The following is a 19,290-nucleotide window of genomic DNA, read 5'->3' on the forward strand; positions in this document are numbered from 1 at the left end:
CCTGCTCTTGGAGGTTTGATAATGAATGGGTGGGTTGTCTTTTTTTTTTTAATAGAGCATATCCTAATTCCGTTTTGAATTATACAGAAGGTTTTCACTTTCAGTCTGTTTACTGAGAAGATTAAATAATTTATTTTTCCCGAGATGAAGAGATAGAGCCTCATAAAGTGGGAAGCACTCAACCTGAGAATAACAGGCTCACGTTGGACAACTGGTAGGTCCTGCCCAGACGCCGGTGTGAGCAGATGTTCCTCGGATTTCCCCCAGGTTCCCACATGAGCTGTGAGATGGGGCACTGGCTATATGTATGCCAGGGTATGGCTCCCTTCTTGTCCTCGCCATCTTCTAAAGCCCTAGGCCCTTTGCCAGAGCAATGGCCAGACAGACGCTTGGCACAGCACAGCCGCTGTGGCCCCACCCAGCAGCCCAGGCCAGCAAACAGGGACCTTGCCTCAATTCTCAGCTGAGACCTCACTTTTCTGGAAAGCCTTTCCAGCCAGATTAGTGCCTCCAGTAAGCACATCTGCCTCGCAGCCTCATCACAGGTTCGATCCCCGTTCAGCACTGGGCGTGCCTGATGTTGGGGGGCTTTTTCCATGAGGGCAGGACCGCATCGCCCTGGCTGGCACTTGGAACCCCAGAGTCCAGGCCTCGAATTTAAGGGAACCTCTAGGAATCTTCATTTTTGTTTTGTTGGGGGTTCTTTCTTTCTCAGTCTCTCCCTTTCATGTAAGTAGCATTATGAATTCATAGATCTTTAAAAAATATCGTAAGTGGACGGTATTTCGGTCAGTTGCAGACACTGTTTTCATGTGGACAGTGTTTTGGCTGCTCTCCTTATATTTCTACCTTTCCGCCAGTTTTTTATTCTGAAAAATTTCAAACTTGCAAAAAAAGTTAAAAGACAGCACAATGAACTTCATATTCTCTTTCCTCATCGATGGTCTAAAATTTCTTTCAAAGGTGATTTTAGTTTGGGGAAAAGCCAGAAGTCACAGGGAACCAAATCTGGGCTGTAGGGGGGCTGAGTCACCTGGGTGATTTGATGTTTCAGCAAAAAACTGCACGAGACGTGATGCATAAGTGAATGTGTTGTCATGATGAAGCTGCCAATCACCAGTTGCCCATAGCTGTGGCTACTGAATCATCAAAATAGTTTCCACAGCGGAATGTTCAAGCTTAATGCAAAATTTGATGCAGATTTGTTGCTCTACTTGCTCAGTCATTTTGAATGTGACACCCACACAGTACACATGCTCAGTCAATGGCGTCTACCATCCCCACTGACTAGTACAGTGAAGTCGTCATTGTTCACACATGCGCATTCCAGTCCATTCTCGTTGGCTGCCAGGTTATATCAATGTCATGCAAACCATTCTCATTAACAATGATTAGACTTTTTCCAGACAGACCTCACATATGTGTGTCTCTATGTATATGTATGTGAGTATATATACATTTATATGTATATATGTATTTAGAGAGAGAACAAGAGAAGAAAGTAGATATGGAAAATAATGGATTATGAAAGGTATATGGTGTTCATTGTACTGTTCTTTCGACTTTTTTTGGTTTTTTAAAATTAAAAAGTGGTAAATATGTCTGTGTGTGTCTGTTGGGAGGGTGGACCATCTTTCTCTTTAGCTGGGCCATAAAGATGTACCTAAAAATCTCTTTACGGATTTTTCTCTGTGTGACTATGTGGGCAACTTGATATACCTTTAAGTGCTTGGCTTTCATTGGTTTTAAGTTTGTAGGGATTGCTCTTTCTTCTCATTGATTCATTTTATTTAAAAAAAATATACAACTTTTATATGATTCTATATTCAAAACCATACAACAGGTAAAGAGTTCCTGGCTCTGATTCAGCTTGCCTCTGTTCACTCCAGGCCACCTCTAGAGAACTGTCTTTCACTAGTTTTTTAAATTTATCCTTCCAGTATCTCTTATTGTAGATTATGCACACGTGTGTGTGTGTGTGTGTGTGTGTGTGTGTGTTCTTTGTCTTCCTCCTCATACAACAGGGAGCATACTGTATATGCCGTTCTGCACCCTGTTTTTCACTTACCTTTCCTGTTTCGTTGTAACACCATGACATTCCCTAATCTTACTATAGCTGCTCAGCACTCTCTGTGTGGACACCCCCTGCTAGCAGGCATCGGGTTGTTTCCAATCTGTTGGGGTCACCTTGACCACGTGTCACATTTGTGTCAGTGATAATTGGGGATGAATTACTACAAGTGGGGTTTCTAGGTCAAGAGAAAACGCATCTATAATTTTTCTGGACAATAACTCTTCACTGAATGAATGCGAAAACTCACCAATGAACTTGGTTAAGAAGAGCAGAAAGTGAAAGGCCAGTATTCAAATGGAGACATAAACAGACTAACTCTCTTTGTGAAGGAGGCCGGTGTAAAACCCTTCTGGCCATGTTGTCTCCAGTCCAGCAATTTCCATCTCTCTCCTGAGGAGAGAAAAATGTCCCCTCGGTTTGTAAGTGTGGCATAGAGCCACACAACCGCGAGGGCTTGGGGCCGGAATAAACAGCTGCCTCGTGCGGCCTCCTTACTCTCTTCACAAGGAGAGGACCAACAGAGAGGTGAAGAAGAAAACCCAAATCTAGTTCAGTCCTATCTGATTCAGTAAATAACCCGTGAAATGTATCTGCCTCTTAATAAAGTGTATTGTAAAACCACACCACCTAAAGCCCCCAAGATATTTCCTAGCGGGCGCAGTGGCTCAGACCCCCGAGTGCTTGCTGTCATGACATCTTTTTCCACAGAACTCTCTGAGTGTAAACGATTCTGTTTCACATTTTTTTGGTGTTATTCTGGGGCATTCAGATGTAGTCATGATGAAGAATTGGATCAGGTGGAGGGTTTGGCTGTGTGCATTCTGGCCGCCGGTGTGGGCGATCACGTTTGCGAGGGCGGTCTGAGATTACATAACCCGGGCTCCGGGAGCCTTCTGTTTTGGTTCTGATCAGGCAGCCTGGGGCAGCAAATGAGCTTAGTCCGGCCCAGCCGTGGACGTGGCCTGGGAGCCTGGGCGAGTACCTCGTCTTCCCTGGTCCTCAGAGTGTAAAATGAGGGGTTGGACGAGCCCAGGATGGCAGCTAAATGAGGCGCGTGGGTTCTATTACTTCCCCTTCCTGTGCTAATTGCAGACACAACTAACTGATGTCCACACGCTCTCCACTGACCTAACCCACTTCTCTCAGCCCCTGCCGACAGTGTCACCTAGGCTCAAACGTATCTACCATCTCTGACTTGGATGGGTACTGAGGGGTTACCAGATATTATCCAGGATGCTGAGCCAAATTTGAATTTCAGATAAATAAAAAACAATTTTTTAGGACAGGCATGTCCCTAACATTGCTTAATATGGCAACACTATTACTTAGGCCATTTCTGCTTCTACAGGTATTTCTCTTTTTTCTATGTCATTAGTTTATTTTATTTGAGAGATCCACCTTCTTTTTGGTACTTCTAATAATGCCCATTCTCCAGTGCCCAGATGGGAGTCTAGCCCATTCCAAACTGTTTAAATTCACATTATGACTTAATTTGATGGAAAGTGATGAAGATTTGAGTAGATTGATGGACAGTGATGGAGATTTGAGTAGTGATGGAGGTTTGAGTAGGGCCATACATTTTTGGAAGACTCCTCACTGAACCTGCAGTTCCGTTTCCCAGGCCTCATCCTTTGCATGTCACTTTCTGAATCTTGTCACATGCATATTCCACTCGTCTTATTAACCTAATTAGTATTTTCTTTTAAATTGACTCATCCTTTTATTTAAATACCATGAATGGAAAACTAGTATCATTTACCAAGAAAAGAGTTTAAAGTAAATAAAGAGAAAACATTCCTATCAAGACATAGAATATTAACTTAGGGCTCACCTAAAAATTGGGTGTGCCACCAACAGTGCTCATAAAATACAATACTGACTAATGCAAACTCCCTGCCAATTTGGGAATCCCCTTCATGACCTTTGTAGATAGGTGATCCATGAACTTCTCCTTGAACACCTCCAGTGATGGGGAACTCAGTACTTTGCAAGGTTTTGATTCATTTTTGAGCACCTGATTATTAAATATTTCTACTGTATGTTGACCCATATTGGCCTCCCAGAAGCAGTCAGACATTGGTTCCATTTTTCCGTCTGGGACCCCACACACTAAGTTTGCTCCATTGGCATTTATTTGTGCATTCATTTGTTCAACAAATATATTTGAGTCCTTACGTGACAGCGTGAGTGCTTATTATTTCTCAGTCTTATTGAGAGAAGCAAGGATGCACTTATAGTGTGGTAAGGTCTGGATGAAAAGGGCCTAGACTGGGGGTGGGGGCGTGTTCAGGAACCCTTATTCGTAGGGGGATGAGAGAGCTGCGTGTGTTTGGGGAAATACAAGGCTGGAGTGAGAAGGTGAGAGAGGAGCCTGGGGTGTTAGAACAGGCGGTCGAGCAGACCAGCTGAGCAAGCCTCCTAGTGCTCGCCATCCATTTAACACAAGGACTCACTTCCTATAAAACAGTTTCATGTACAAGTTCTCATTTTTATAAAAGAGCCCTGGAGAGTTAGTCAGGACAGGACTTCTTCTCTCCATTTCACATGTAAGGACGCTGAGGCCGGACAGGTTGCTGGTGGACGTGCAGCTGATACACAAGGAGGAGCTGGGTCTTTATGTTCCGTAGCCACATACCCATTTTTGTTTTCTAGTGTCCCCAGCCCCAGTCCCACAGGCCCAGGATGACCTCCTCTGCCCCACTGAAGAAAACTTCCTATTCTTGGAAAGCACCTTTGAATCTTTTCCCTTGATTCAGCTTAATTTTCCCAGGACCGACCACGAAACAAATCTCAGAGATCTAGAGTTTAGCGTTCTTTGCTCCCTTCCTCACAGAAGGTGTTGGCTCATGAGGGTATGTTGAACCCAAGATGACCCCTTCTTTTGAAGATTCAACCTTCCCAAAGCAAGGAGGAGAAATAGTGCTAGGAGAACTGAGGGACAGCAGGGAAGGCTCCCTGGAGGAGGTGGCTGCGAGCAGGTTTGGAAGGATGAATAGGAGCTGGCCCTGAGGAGACAGGAAGATTCGGTAGATGGATATGCTGTCTTCTCCCACTCCAAACATCGAGCTGGGCCCCAGCTCACGTCCCCCCCACCATAGATGTTATTTCAACCTATCAACTAATTAAAGGTGCTAAATTGACATGAGGAGACATGATTTTTGCAGTGTGGTAATTAAAAGGCAGTTGGCTTCACAGCTGTGATCACATGAAAGTGCTTCTTACCCCTAGAGACATCAGCTGAAAGCAAAGTGCAAAGGAGCCGAGGAAACCAAAGAGGTTTCTAATGTAATTTGTTAATTTCCTGCATTTGTCACCTGCACAGCTGTGAGGGGGGAAATGGAACATTTTACCAGAGGTTTAAGAGAATTAAAGACATACATTCTAATTGTACACAATTAGACAAGAAATAGAATCGTTTATTATTTTTTTAATTAACAAACCATTGGAAATCCCTAGATTCAAATTCAGAGGGCCTAACTTAGAATGAGGTCTCTGCTGGGGGGCAGCCATGGCTCTGTGAGCAAGCCCTCTCCTCCATGGAGCCTTCTCGTCTGTAAGGTGGGCACACCCCACCCCGCCTTGCTTGGGGTTGTGGTGTTCCTGAGGGAAAGGACTTTATCAGTTAAAAGGCCTTTCGCAGTTGTGAGAAATCCCACCCAATCTCCTAACTTCTAAGTCTAGAAGTTGTGATCTGACGTCGATAATCACTGATGGGGCACCCGTGCTGCTCCCAGCCTCATAATTGCCCCAAGACCGGTGTGCGTCTCCCCGGTTTGCAGAGAAGGAAACAGGCCCCCCAGAGTGAAGCGATGTTCCCAAAGCTGCCAGGTGAGGGGCTGGCATTTAGGTCCAGTCTGCCCAAGCCGAACCCCCAAATTCTCACGGACTGAACTGCACTCTCAGCATTGATTTGGTTTTGCAGTCTCTATTTTATTCCCCTTTTTGATTTTAAAAAAGGTAGAGTATTTGAGGAAGCAATATTTGTTTTTCAATCTTCTTTATGTGAAATAATGATACAGATTCTGAAGACGGAAATGAAGAAGGAAACAAAAATCACAGAATGCCACATAACCAAAAAATTGTATCTTAGCAAAAAAGCTAAATTATTTTACAATGTTCTATTTACAAATATATAAAAGCCACTTCTTAAGTGATGGGCAGTTGGGTATTGGTTTTGTTATTACTCCTTCAATGAACATGCATATTTCATACACTTGCATATGTAGTTTGTATTTTACAGTAGAAATTTGAAAAGAAAAATGTAAAGAATTTTCTCTTGTGTAAAAAAAATCAAATGTACCTTTGAGTTTTGCTTCACATAATTGAATTGGGTCATTCTGGGGAATCAAAAGCACAGTATGCCACAGATGCAGTACGACTTTTTCTTTTGAGCAAATTTTATTTTTTCTTCTCCCTTCCTCCTAAAGCCCCGGCTGCCTTCTCAGCTCATACCCACAGCCGCCCCAGGAGTCAGCCTTGCAAGTCGGAGAGAGAACTGTGTGCCAAGAGCAAAATTCCCAAGTCTAAGGCTTGGCCTTTCTTCCACTTGTGCACATGTGACTTTGAGCAAGCGACCGAACCTCTCTGAGCTTTAGTTTCCTCATCTATTAAATGAGGATAATAAAGTCTGCTCTACCTATTATCATGTGTTTTTGTGAAGATCAGTTAGACTAAAGAAGTACATGTGTTTTGAAAAAATTTTTAGATGATTTTTTTATTGTTGCTCAAGTACAGTTGTCTCCATTTTGTTTGGAAGAGTTTTTATCACAGAGAATAAGCATAGAAGTCTATGGGGTGAGCGCAGACTTGGGAAGTAGTCTCCCTGCTCTGCCGGTTGCTTGCTGTGTGAGCGAATGCAAGTGACGTGATCTCTCTGAGCCTCAGTCTCTTCTTCTGAAAATGCAGATCACAACAGCGTCTACCTCACAGACTTGTTTTGCGTATTAAATGAGAATGCCAACACCAGGCCCCTTGTGCAACACTTGCCCCATGGCAGGTGCTCGGTCTGCAATACCTTCAAGGAGTCAGGGTATCTGAGCTCAAATCCCAGCTTTGCCCCTTGCTAGCGGTGGGGCATCAGACAAGTCATTCTACCTGCCTGAGCCTCAGTTTCATCACCAGGACACAAAGATGATAATGCCTTCTCCACCTCCCTCAAACGTGGTTATGAGTTCCCAATAAGTATGTGCCCTTGGGAGTGGGTGGGAAAAGCTGAACCGCTGTGAACCTCTGAGTGATTAAACACTAAACCTCAGCAACAGGAAGGTGAGATGAATGCTCCCCAAGTGGCTCCAGCCTGACTCTCCCTGACTATGGAGGTTTCAGACCTCAGTGCAAGCCTACACAGGATGCCCGAACAGGCCTTCTGTGGGGCTGGGGCCTCAAGAACTCACCCAACCGCCAGGCATTCACTTTCCCTCATTAACTCGGGAGATGCTTCGCAGCTGCTCACCATCACATTAATCTCACAGGCATCTATGTTGAGGCACTTTGTGTCCAAACAGTGTTTCTCCAGGGCTTAGGCGCAGCGGTGACCTGGCGCAGACCTGAAGTGGACCCAAGTTCCCAATGCACACAGCCCGGCGCCTTTGTACACCTCCTGGCACTGGCCACAAACAGGGTTTTGTCAGAAGCTTCCTGAGAAAGTTGCGTTCCATTCATCTCTGCTGAAAGGAACCCTCGATGACAAATAACTCCCTCATTTAATTACAGAAACAGTCAGCAAACCCATGGAAAAAGATTAAACGGAGCAGAGAAAAGAGCAAGCCTCAATCACTCCTCCCCTCTTGCTCCTGGCCTGAGTTTCTCACCTAGGATTTAGCAAGTTAGGGCTGCTCTTGGCTATTCTTGCCATGGAAAAATGGTTTATTTCTGCAGAAAAGTTCAACTCAGAGTCCCCAAACCAGGTAAAGAATGAATTGCATTTAGGGGAGAATTCATCAGTGGCTGGGAAGTTAATCAAGACTCTGAAGTCGGTAGGTGTATTTACATTTTATATCCAGACTTATATCTGCAAAGAGGAATGAGACACGATGGCAATTATCTGAATAAATCAGATTGAATGAAACACACACCCACACAAAACTAACAAGCTCTTTAATCATTTTCCTCAATTGTTGGAGAGGGAAGCATAGAATTTTGTACTTGCAAGAAACCTTTGAAATCTTTAGTGAAATGGTAAAACCATTCCACCATTTTCAGAGAGGAGAAAAATAGACACCTACAGAGGGAGAACTATTTGCCCTGTTCTCACAGTCACAGAGATGGAGTTAAGCCTGGTTCCCCAGCTCCCCAAATTGGCCTCACAGTCACGTCAGCTCCCCACTTCTCTTTGCCCTTGGGTGCTCCGTTTTCAATATGCAGACCCTAAAGTCTCGCAGAATGTTTTGTGACTGGCCACAACTCCCCACCCAAAGACGGGTACTAATGGCTCTCTCCCCACCCCACTTGGCTGGTTAAGAGCATGTTTCCCAGAATCTCCAGGATCAGCTGTGCCCACCGTGGAAACTTGCCACATTGGAGAGAGTCTGGAAGGCTTGGAATAAGCCATCTCTTCCCACTGTCACCAGATCTCAGAAAGAGGAGCAAGCCCTCGGTCATCGTCCTATCTCATCTGGGACTGACAGCCCAGAGCTGGTTGAAGACAGAGAACTAGGTATGAAGACAAAGGGCTGGTCCCATGTTTCTCATAGCGACCTGACACGGCCATGTCACCTTTCCGGGCTGCAGTGTCCACAGCCGTAAAAGGGATGGTAATTCCTGCCTCAAAGAACTAAGCAGCTCTAAGACTCACTGACGTTCCAGAAGTTTGGAGGCTTCACTAGTTATAAAGTGAATGGACCTGGCTGGTGTAGCTCAGTGGATTGAGCACAGGCCTGGGAACCGAAGTGTCACTGGTTTGATTCCCAGCCAGGGCACATGTCTGGGTTGTGGGCCAGGTCCCCAGTAGGGGGTGTGGCAGGGGCAACCACACATTGATGTTTCTCTCCCCCTCTTTCTCCTTCCCTTCTCTCTGAAGAAATAAATAAATGCCTTTAAAAAAAAGTGAATGGAGCTAGACTGAGACAATCCTACCAAACCTTGCCTCATAAAATAGCACTTGTTCTAAAACAACAGGCAGGCTTTGTCTTCTGTCGCCCACAATCTGAGGTAGAGACCCCGGGCTTTCACCAATCATAAAACTGGGCAGCTATGCCTCTACTCGCAGTTGCTGATCTTGGAGGCAGCCAAGAGGCTTTTTCTCTTTATTCTCATCTATCTTTTTAAATTTAAGCAGAGCTATAAATTTCTAGGGAAAAAAAAAACTGGTCAGGAAGAGGGCGGGAGGGCACTAGGAGTACATTGTATCCCGGAAAGCAGAAATCTCCCAAGTAAGGTTTTATGGGCAAGACAGAAAAACCCTGGCAGCCGTGGATGATTTAAGGCACCATGTTGATTAAGATGCCAGGTAGCCGGGCACCAAGGGGAAACATGTCACCAGAATAATGTAGAACAACATGAGGTGAGAGCCTACTGGACACCCACACAAAACCCGTCCTCAAATACTTGGTCTTCAGTTTTCTGAGGAACATACTCACTTATGGTGTAAATAGATTGAAAACAGGGTCAAGGGCAATTCACACAGTGTGTCTTTTGATCAGCCGCATCTGAAGAGGCCTGCTTGCTTTTGAGGATGAATATATCGAAAACACCTACCACTCCGCCTTTGATACAGCACTGCAAACATAATCAAAGGCACACAACACCCAGATGGAGTGCAGGAAGAATCCACTTCTGAAAATGATCTATTTTTTTGTAGGAGAAAGAAGAAAAGTTTAGAAAGATGTTTGGTATCCTCAATCACATGCAGGAAAGCATGGTCTCCCTGAAGTAGCCTCAGATAAGAGGATGGGGTTAAAAGGGATATGATCATAAAGAATTACTGGAGAACTGAAAATGTCAGTGACACAGTAAACATGTGTTAGAGACAGTAAACATGTGTTAGAGATAATAAAGCTTAAAACCAAGGTTGTTGAAAAGCAAATCCGCAGACCTGCGGAACACACAACCTGAGTGCCTAACCGTTGATGTGTAGCTGCTCAGCTTCATTGCAGTCAAATGCTAATGAAGTGCCACCTCACCCAGAAAGATGCGCAAAAATTAGGAAGTCAGATAATACCAAATAATGACTAGGGAGTGATGAGATAAAAACCCTTGTGAAACTGAATATACAGGTACCCTGTAATAAAAGAGACAGAATAAAATAAGATGCTGTTCCAGAATGTGGAGGACAAGGCCCAAGAGGTGAAATCATGGAAGAAAATCTGAGATATGGATTTGGAGGATATAAAAACATCACATAAATAATTAGATGTTCTGGAGGACAGAAAAGCATATGGATATAATATAAATATCTAATAAGTATTAATATAAATATGTGATATATTGTATATTATTTACATTATGTAATAAATATATAATATGAATATAAACATGTTACATATAATACTATGTGTAGTATATCAATTTATACTTATATATACTATGTAAATTGTTAATATAATGAGAACAGTTCGCACAACATTGATGTAACCTGGCAGTCAAGGAGAGTGGACTGGAATACTCATGCATAAACAATGATGACTTCACTGTACTAGTCAGTGAAGACAGTAGACACTTTTGAGTAAGCATGTGTACTGTGTGGCTGTCACATTCAAAATGACTGACCAAGTAGAGCAATGAATCTGCATCAAATTTTGTGTTAAGCTCGAACATTCCTCTGCAGAAACTATTCAGATAATTCAGAAGGCTTTTGGGGACAATGCAGTGAGTGCAGTGCAAATAAAAACATGGCACAGATGCTTCAAAGGTGATCAAGAGTCTGTTGAAAGTGATTCACATTCTAGAAGGTCTACAACAAGCAGAACCCCTGAGAATGTTGAACATGTACAGGCTGTAATCAACAAAGATCAGCAACTGACAGTGTGAGAACTAGAAGCTGATCTGGGGATTCCAAAAACTACTGTGTCTGAGATTTTGATGCAGGATCTTGGCATGAAATGCATTGTGGCAAAATTTGTTCCATGGCTTCTGCTACCAGGGCTGAAGGAACATCACACTGAGGTTGCTAATGACTTCATTCAAACCGCTACCAATGAACCAGATTTCCTCAAGAAGGTATTACCAAAGATGAATCGTGGGTCTATGCCTATGATCTGGAAAGAAGGCCCAGTCATCGCAATGAAGGTCGCCTGGTTCTCCACACCTGAAGAAGGCGTGGTAAAGTCACAGCAAGATCAAGACCATGTTAACTGTTTTTTGATTGGTCAGGTGTTGCTTTTCATGAATATGCCTCTCTAGGCCAAACATTAATAAGGAGTAAATACCTCCATGTTCTATGTAACATACATAGTAATGTACATGTAACATACAGTGTAGGAAATGGAGTAGTCTAAGAACTTGTACGCATGACCCATGGACATGAACACAGGTGAGCGGATTGCCTGAGAGAGTGAGGGATGCTGGGTGGAGATGGGGTGAAGGGGAGAAAATCAGAACAATTTTAATAGCATAATCAATAAAATGTAATTTGAAAAATAAAGTACTTAGGAAAAAAGTAAAAAATAAATAAATAAAAGTGTGAGACAAGCATTGGTCTGCATTGTCATTTTTCTATTGCCTTTTTCAGCTCTGCTAAGGTATAATTAACTAATAAAGATTGTATATAAGCTGTACAACTTGATGTTTTGATGTCAGTTGGGAGATGCAAGATGACAAAAATGGCCACAGCTATGGGCAGCTGGTGATTGGCAGCTTCATCATGAGAATGTGCTCACTCATGCATCATGTCTTGTGCAGAGTTTTTTGGCAAAACATCAAATCACCCAGGTGACTCAGCCTTGCAACAGCCCAGGTTTGGTTGCAAAAGCCCTGCGACTTCTGGCTTTTCACAAAACTAAAATCACCTTTGAAAGGTCATTTGGGAAACTACAACAGGGCAGCTGATGGCAATTCCAACAAAGGATTTTGTAGGGTGTTTTGAACAGTGGAAGAGATGCTGGAACACTGTGTGAGGTCCCAAGGTGCCCACTTTGAAGGGGATTAAGGCATCATTGTCCTGTGTACCATGTGTCCTGTATCTTGTATCTTCTTCAATAAATGTCTCTGTTTTTTATATTTCGTGGCTGGATACTTTATGGACACACCTCATAGAATATACGATATATAGCATATAGTATATATGTGCATATATTTTATGAGTTGAAAGACTTGGGTGCATAGATTGAAGAAGTCCCTCTGTCCCAGAAGAGCGCCACAGCCAGACCTATCTTAGCCATTTTTTTGAATTCTAAGAATAAAGAAAAAAATTTTTTCTAGCATCCAGCCAGAGAAAACCAGATACCTACACACACACAACCGTCACACTAGCCCGAGATTTCTCTTCCGCATCACTTTGTAGTTTCAAAGGGCAAAAGTGGCAGCCCAAGGATTTGACACCCACCTAAATTCTACTATGTGTCAAGACAACAGAGGGTCCCTCTCGGCACATTTTCGATCCCATGCTGTCCTTCAGAATGTTAAGGGCTATTCCAGAAGGTTGAAGCACGAAGCCCAGTTAATATATCCAGAATGGAGAAGAATAGAGATGTAGTCTGAGTAGCAAAGGAGACAAAGGAAGCCAAAAGGAAGCATTCAAAAGGGTAAGACTACTAACAATGATTCAAAAGGGTAAGACTACTAATGATGATAGATGCAAAACCAAGTGTTTACTACAGCAATAAGCATATATATTTAAAATTCATTCATGTCCTCTTTTCAAGGAATATACTTTAAACTGATCCTTTAAAAATTGTTATTCTGTTACAGTCTTCCCAGTCTTTCCCCCTCTGCCCTCCTCCACCCAGCCTGCCCCCCCCCCCCCCCCCCCGCTCCCACTGAAACGATCTTAATAGACTACACGTAGGAGAAGGATCAGCACGGTGGCAGGCTGGTGCAGGCAAAAATAAGGTAAAGGTTCAGTATTAATATCAAGCAAGATAACATGAAACAACAAGCAAAAATGACAAGTGTTGATTTACCTTGAAAAATATTTTAATCCTCAGTTTACTCAAGTTTACCATATCTCTAGTGCCTGATATCTGCAGTAGGCAAGGGGCGCATTGACTGCTGACAAACAACGATGCAATTGTGATGAGCATTTATGCTCAAAAACAACACAAAATTAAAGGGTGTAAAGCAAAAACTGTTGAAATACTGGCATATGACGAAATTATCAGAGACAATGGAAAAAACTTAATAAACCTTTCAGTCTTCGATAGGTTAAGTAAATAAAAATACGAAGCATGTGATAATATAATTGGTTAGTTTGATTATACCACTTATGCGTAAGTAGTCTGATAATTTTACAGTTTACAACTGGAGACTCCATCTGCTTTCTCAGCCGTCATGGAACTTTTACAAAAATTGATTGTACATTAAGTCACAAAGAAAATCTCAGTGAAGTCTAAAAGCAGACATTGTACATGCTAAATTCTCAAAACAATGCAATAAAACCAGAAGTAACAAAACTCTAAAATAAATTTAAAAGTACTGTCTGAAATAAATCCTCGGTTTAGGGATTAACTCAAAACCTCAATCACATCATGCTTAGGAATGAACTTGGTTTTGTGAAACAAGGCAGGAGAGCCCAGAAAGGCTGGGTCTTTCAACCTAGGCCCCCAATGCAACAAGCCTGTGTTTCTGGTTGCTGAGCGACTGTGCAGGGGAGGAAGACTGGCAAACCCGTAGGAGGCAGGGGCGCCAACATCAAACAGAGAAAGAGCACTGGTGTTAGAGTCCTGTGTCTCTCCCTCTTGTTGGCCACTGTGGATGTCTCTGCTCCTCCCCATTTCTGGGTCTCAGCCTGCTTTTTCAAAACTAAGAGTGCTGACCCATCAGAATGGCTAAGATCAATAACTCAACAAACAAGTGCTGGTAAGGATGTGGAGAAAAGGAAACCCTTGTGCACTGTTGATAGGAATGCAAATTGGTGCAGCCACTGTGGAAAATATATGGAGTTTTCTTTAAAAACTAAAGATGGATCTGCCTTATGACTCAGCAATTCCACCTCTGGACATATATCTGAAGAAACCTAAAACACTAATTCAAAAGAATGTCCGCATCCCTCTGTTGATTGAAGCGTTATTTACAACAGCAAAGATATGGAAGCAGCCCAAGTGCCCATCAATAGACAAGCAGGTAAAAATGCAGTGATACATATATACAATGGAATATTACTCAGCCATAGAAATGAATGAAATCTTATCATTTGTGATAGCATGGATGGACCTAGAGGGTATTATTCTCGGTGAAATAAATCAGTCAGAGACAAATATCAAATGATTTCACTTATATGTGGAATCTAAAGAACAAAATAAACAAACAAAATTGAAACAGACTCAGAGCAAACTAGTGAATGCCAGAGGTCATCAGCATTGGGGGGTTGGGCAAAAGAGGTGAAGGAATTAAGAAGTACAAGTTAGTAGTTACAAAATAGTCAATAGGAATGTAAATAAAGCATAGGGAACATAGTCAATAACATCATGATAACTGTGTGTGGTGCCAGGTGGGGTATACTGGAAATATTAAGGGGAACACCATGTGAAGTATATGATTGTTTAACCATGAAGCCGTACACCTAAAACCAACACAAAATAAAATTGAAAGAAAAACCACTAAGGGTATTGTTCTGTTTCAGTGGTTCTCAACCCTCTCCAGGCATCACGATCACCTGGGAAGTTTTTAAATAACACTGATGCTCGGCCTCTGTGCCCAGAGATTCTGATTCAGTTGGTTTGGAGAGGAACCAAGTCATTATTTTTTAAAAAATCTTCCCAGGTGATTCCAGTATGCAGCCAGGGTCAAGAACCCAGAGCTAGAGGATTTTGCAGGTTCCTCCAGGTCTGCAGTTCAGCAGTGCCAGTGAGCACCTGCCACCTTCACCCGTGGAAGGAAGTTTTAGGGGGCGAGACAGAGGAACAGTGATGCCAAACCATTTAATCAGAGTGTGCATTATCTCAAATGGTGCAGAAAATGTCAGCGCCAGTTAATATTTGCACCCAACGCGATTTAGACCCGGGGCAGATACTGTACTCCAAACCCATTGTAAACACAATGGGCCGTTTATTTGCCGAATGGTAACCACTATAACTACCTACAGGGCAAACATAGGAGGTTGTTCGAGCAACAATTAATTGTGGACCTGGAACTAATGGGACAATAATGGTAGAGTGTCACCCAGAGTGTGATTCAGAAATCATATCAGAAAACCAGCACTTTCCAAACCCCATTAGATAAGCATTTGGGGGGCTGTGATGGAACACGCACCATCCCAGGCCCTGGGATAGTTGCTCTCTGGTTTTTCTAAGAGCTCCTTCTCACACTCGTAATCGTTGGAGGCTTGAAGTATTGTTTTAATATCTGGAGAAAAATCACAAACACTAGGCTTGAGGGCACTGCAGAGAGCTTCTCTTCGTTGTTGAGCTCAGGACGGGACCTATGTGTCACCTGCAAGCGAGGGTGCTGCTGATGTTTGGGTGGTAGGATCCCCTTGGTGAATCTTGTGGACGCAATCAATCCTCTTTTCAGAAAAATGTGTCTCTGCACATACACACCCACACGAGCTTTTTCATACAGTTTAGGGGAAGCCCGTGGACACCTCGAACCCCGCATGTCCTCTCCAGGCCGTGTTTTGGCCTCTGTTAGCGGACCTGCAGACCCTGGGCTGCACTAGCTACTGCAGCAGGTCCTTCACTGCTAGACAACTCTGAATGCACGTGTTCCCAGCATGTCCCATGGAGATTTTCCTCTCTGTAGCTCCTGCCGATGGGTCCTTACTGTATCCAGAAATTTTTTAAATAGCCATTTTGTCCTCGACCGTTACCCATCTTGGGATGATGGCCCTTCTCTGCGAGGATCTCAAAAATTGGTTCCTTGGGTGGTGGCTGTCTGCCCTGGGAGCCAGACGGGGACAAGAGACAAGACTCCACTGCCCTGCTCTGCCAGAGCCTTGAGGGGAAGGAGTGCTTCTCAGGTGACAAGAGCATCTTCGTTGGCCCCTGATGGAGCCAGGACGTTATTTCCTTGGGTGCTGAAACGGGACTCTCAGAAGTGATTAGATCGGGACCTGCTGCTGGGACGGGCACTTGTTTGGAAAGAAAGCCGGGGTGAGCTCGCTTCACCCAGGTCCTTTCTGGATCAAAGACTTAAAAGAAACGAAAGAAAGAAGGGAGGGTGGGAGGGGGAGATGACGGATAGACCAGAAGAAACCATGAAGGGATTCTTTCGTAATCCCAGAGTGGGAAATACGGCACCTGACCTGAAGACATAAAATGGAAAAGTGTATAAATTCAACCACATTCAAAAAAACCTTTCAGATGGCAAAAGACACTATAAGAAACATCAAAGAAAAAAATATACAAACTGGAGAGGAGGGGTTAGTAACATATCACACAGGGCGAATTTCCTTAATAGAAAAGATCATTTCTACCATCTGGGAAGAAAAAGAATTCAAATTGGGGAACAGGCAAAGAATGTGAACAGTTTCCAGAAAGAACCTCGCTCTCCAACGTGGGAAGAGAGACTCACCCTTACTCAGAATAAGATAAATGCAAACCAGAATTATGAGATCCCATTCCCACCATCACACTGCAAAGACTGAAAAGTTTGCCCGGCACCGGGCCGAGGAAGGGGGCGCAGAGCTCGGAGGAAGTGTTTTGGAAGAGGTGACGTGTAAGCCGGGCCCCGCAGGACAGATCACTAAAATCCAATGTAGCAACTTATTGGCACTTAAAATGAAGCGATAATAAAGGGGGCGATGGGCCGATTGGACCAGTGCGTGTAAATGAGAACAGACACACAGTGTGGGAAAGCAAACACACCAGGGTATTACAGCAGCTGAAACAGTCTGCATTTGAATGCTGCGCACGTGAAAGTCTTCCTTAAACTTAATAAGAAAAGCATTGGAATAGCACTCAGAAAAGAAATAAAAGACATGAGAAAGCAATTCCTAAAATAGCACATATTACTAGTTAACGACCACATAGAAAAAGATGAAACGTTATGCATGACCACTGAATGTGATCCAGTGGTCATGCTTTTTCGTGGTTCCAGCTTTTCCGTGATAAATCATTATAAAGTCAGAATAATGTTTTATTTCCTCTGTTGACCAGAATGCAATGAAATTGGCTCTCTAACTGTACCTGGCTAGTGGAGTGTAGATTGATACAGTCCTTTTTTTGGAAATAAGTATCAAGTCTTTAAAAGTGCATATCCTTTATCTGGGAAATTCTGTACCATGGATTGTATCTTATTGGAATAGCCTGAATTTTAGGGGGAAGAAAGCTGGGCACAAGGATGCTTGTGGAATAATGGGACAATAATGGCAAATTAGAAATGATCTAAATGCCCTCAAAGTAGAAATGATTCAGTAAATTATGGTGTGCTTTCCTATACTGGAATATTATGCAGCTGTGTGAGTGTTTACAAGGCGTTTTTAACAGGATGGCTGGATACTTGTAGGATAGTGTCAGGTGGGGGGAAACAGTTTGATTACATATGTGTAACGGCCTCATGAAACTCTTTTAAAATTACTGTGCCTGCATAAAGGACCAGAAGGAAATGGACTGCAGTGTTAATGGTTCTTTGGGGAGGGGTAAATTATTAACCCATTTTTCCTACTTTCTCCTTATTTCGTGTTTTTAAAATCTTTTCTTCCATTATAATGTATTACTTTTATAGTAGAAAGGCTTCAAAGTGCCTTTCCCCGTGTGTTCGTGCCCAGGTCAGAACTCAGAGTCTCTGCTGTTCCAGAAGCTCCAGGCTCTGAGCGATGAGGCCCACCGGTAAAAGTGTCCTCCCTTTTTGTGTTTTTCAGCTTTCCTTCGCTGCGACCACGCCTGTGCTAGCCGATAAGAAAAAATACCCTTATTTCTTCCGGACGGTCCCATCGGACAATGCAGTGAACCCGGCCATCCTGAAGCTGCTGAAGCACTTCCAGTGGAAGCGAGTGGGCACGCTCACCCAGGACGTGCAGAGGTTCTCCGAGGTACGCTGTGCCGAGAGGACACGCTCTCACCGACCTGTTTGCGGCTGTCATCTCTGGGCAAGGGCACGATGGCTGAATCAGGGACACCCAAAGTCACAGGGCTTTTAAGCACACTTTTATTAGCAGTCCCAGAGCGGTTTTACCATTGACAAGGCAGAGCCGGTGGCCAAGGAATTTGATCGTGCATGGGACAGGTGGAACCCTCCATCCCAGATAGCTCAGGAGTGATCCCTCCCTCCCATTGCACCTTCAGCTGGATCGTGTGGCTTATTCCCTCCCCACCCCTGTAGGTTTGTTGTCCTTGTTACCCACGCGGTAGTGATCACCCGAAGTCACCGTATGCACCAACAGCACGTCTCCTGGGAGGGGCGTTTTGGGGAGGAGCTGACTCGGAGCAAAGACTCAAGGGTCACCATCAGTTGGGTGGGCTTTCTGTTTGTTTTAATGGCTTACAAACATACGTTGTACATGGTGATTTGTTTTTGTTTTCTTGCAAAAAAGGAAAAGGGGGAACAGCAACGCCAAAATATACCCAGTAAAAAAATAAAAGAGTTGCCAATTGCCCTAAATCCCACATTCTCTCCCAAGTGAGAGAGAATGTGGTCAGTGTTCATCTGCTCAGAACTTCTTGTGTGTTTGTTTAAATCCAATGATTTTATACTGGAGGATTTGCCTTTTCAACTTACAACAGATCTTAGAAGTCTTGGTTGACCTCATTCTTACGGATGGGCCGTGGTGTTTTATCAGATGGATGGATGATAATTTATTCAACCAGACACCTGTGGACGTTTACAGCTTTTTAATACCATGCATGCATCTAGGCATGCATCTTCATAGGCATGCATCTTTGTAGTAGATGTCTAGAAGTGGAACTACAGTGTCACTTAAAGTAATGAGACAAACTTCCTTCCACCGAGGCCATCCCAGTGATGCATTTGAAAATTCCCGTTTCCCCACACCCTTACTTAGAGTGGATATTATCAAACGTTTAAGAGGTGTTCCCACTCAGATGAGCGCAAAATAGTCTCTTGTCATTCTTCCCATTCTCCTTATACTTCCTACTTTTTTTTTCCTTCCATGTGTGTGCTTGGTACTCAGAGCCTCCCATCAAGGCAAGGCGTTCCAGGTGTGCTAAGCTGCCCAAGAGCAAGCA

At 43.5% G+C, this 19,290-nt stretch overlaps 1 protein-coding gene across 1 annotated transcript in view; it reads left to right on the forward strand.

The window, feature by feature from the left end:
- GABBR2 (gamma-aminobutyric acid type B receptor subunit 2) overlaps positions 1 to 19,290 on the forward strand; it is a 329,685-nt gene that overhangs the window by 113,309 nt on the left and 197,086 nt on the right. The window contains exon 3 of the mRNA XM_053656129.1: positions 17,967 to 18,137. Within this exon, the coding sequence (XP_053512104.1) occupies positions 17,967 to 18,137 (171 nt within the window). The remainder of the gene's footprint in view (positions 1 to 17,966; positions 18,138 to 19,290) is intronic.

The sequence above is a fragment of the Artibeus jamaicensis genome, unplaced genomic scaffold, assembly GCF_021234435.1.
Source record: "Artibeus jamaicensis isolate MK-2021 breed Jamaican fruit bat unplaced genomic scaffold, CSHL_Jam_final scaffold_1964, whole genome shotgun sequence".
NCBI classification, from domain to species: Eukaryota; Metazoa; Chordata; class Mammalia; order Chiroptera; family Phyllostomidae; genus Artibeus; species Artibeus jamaicensis.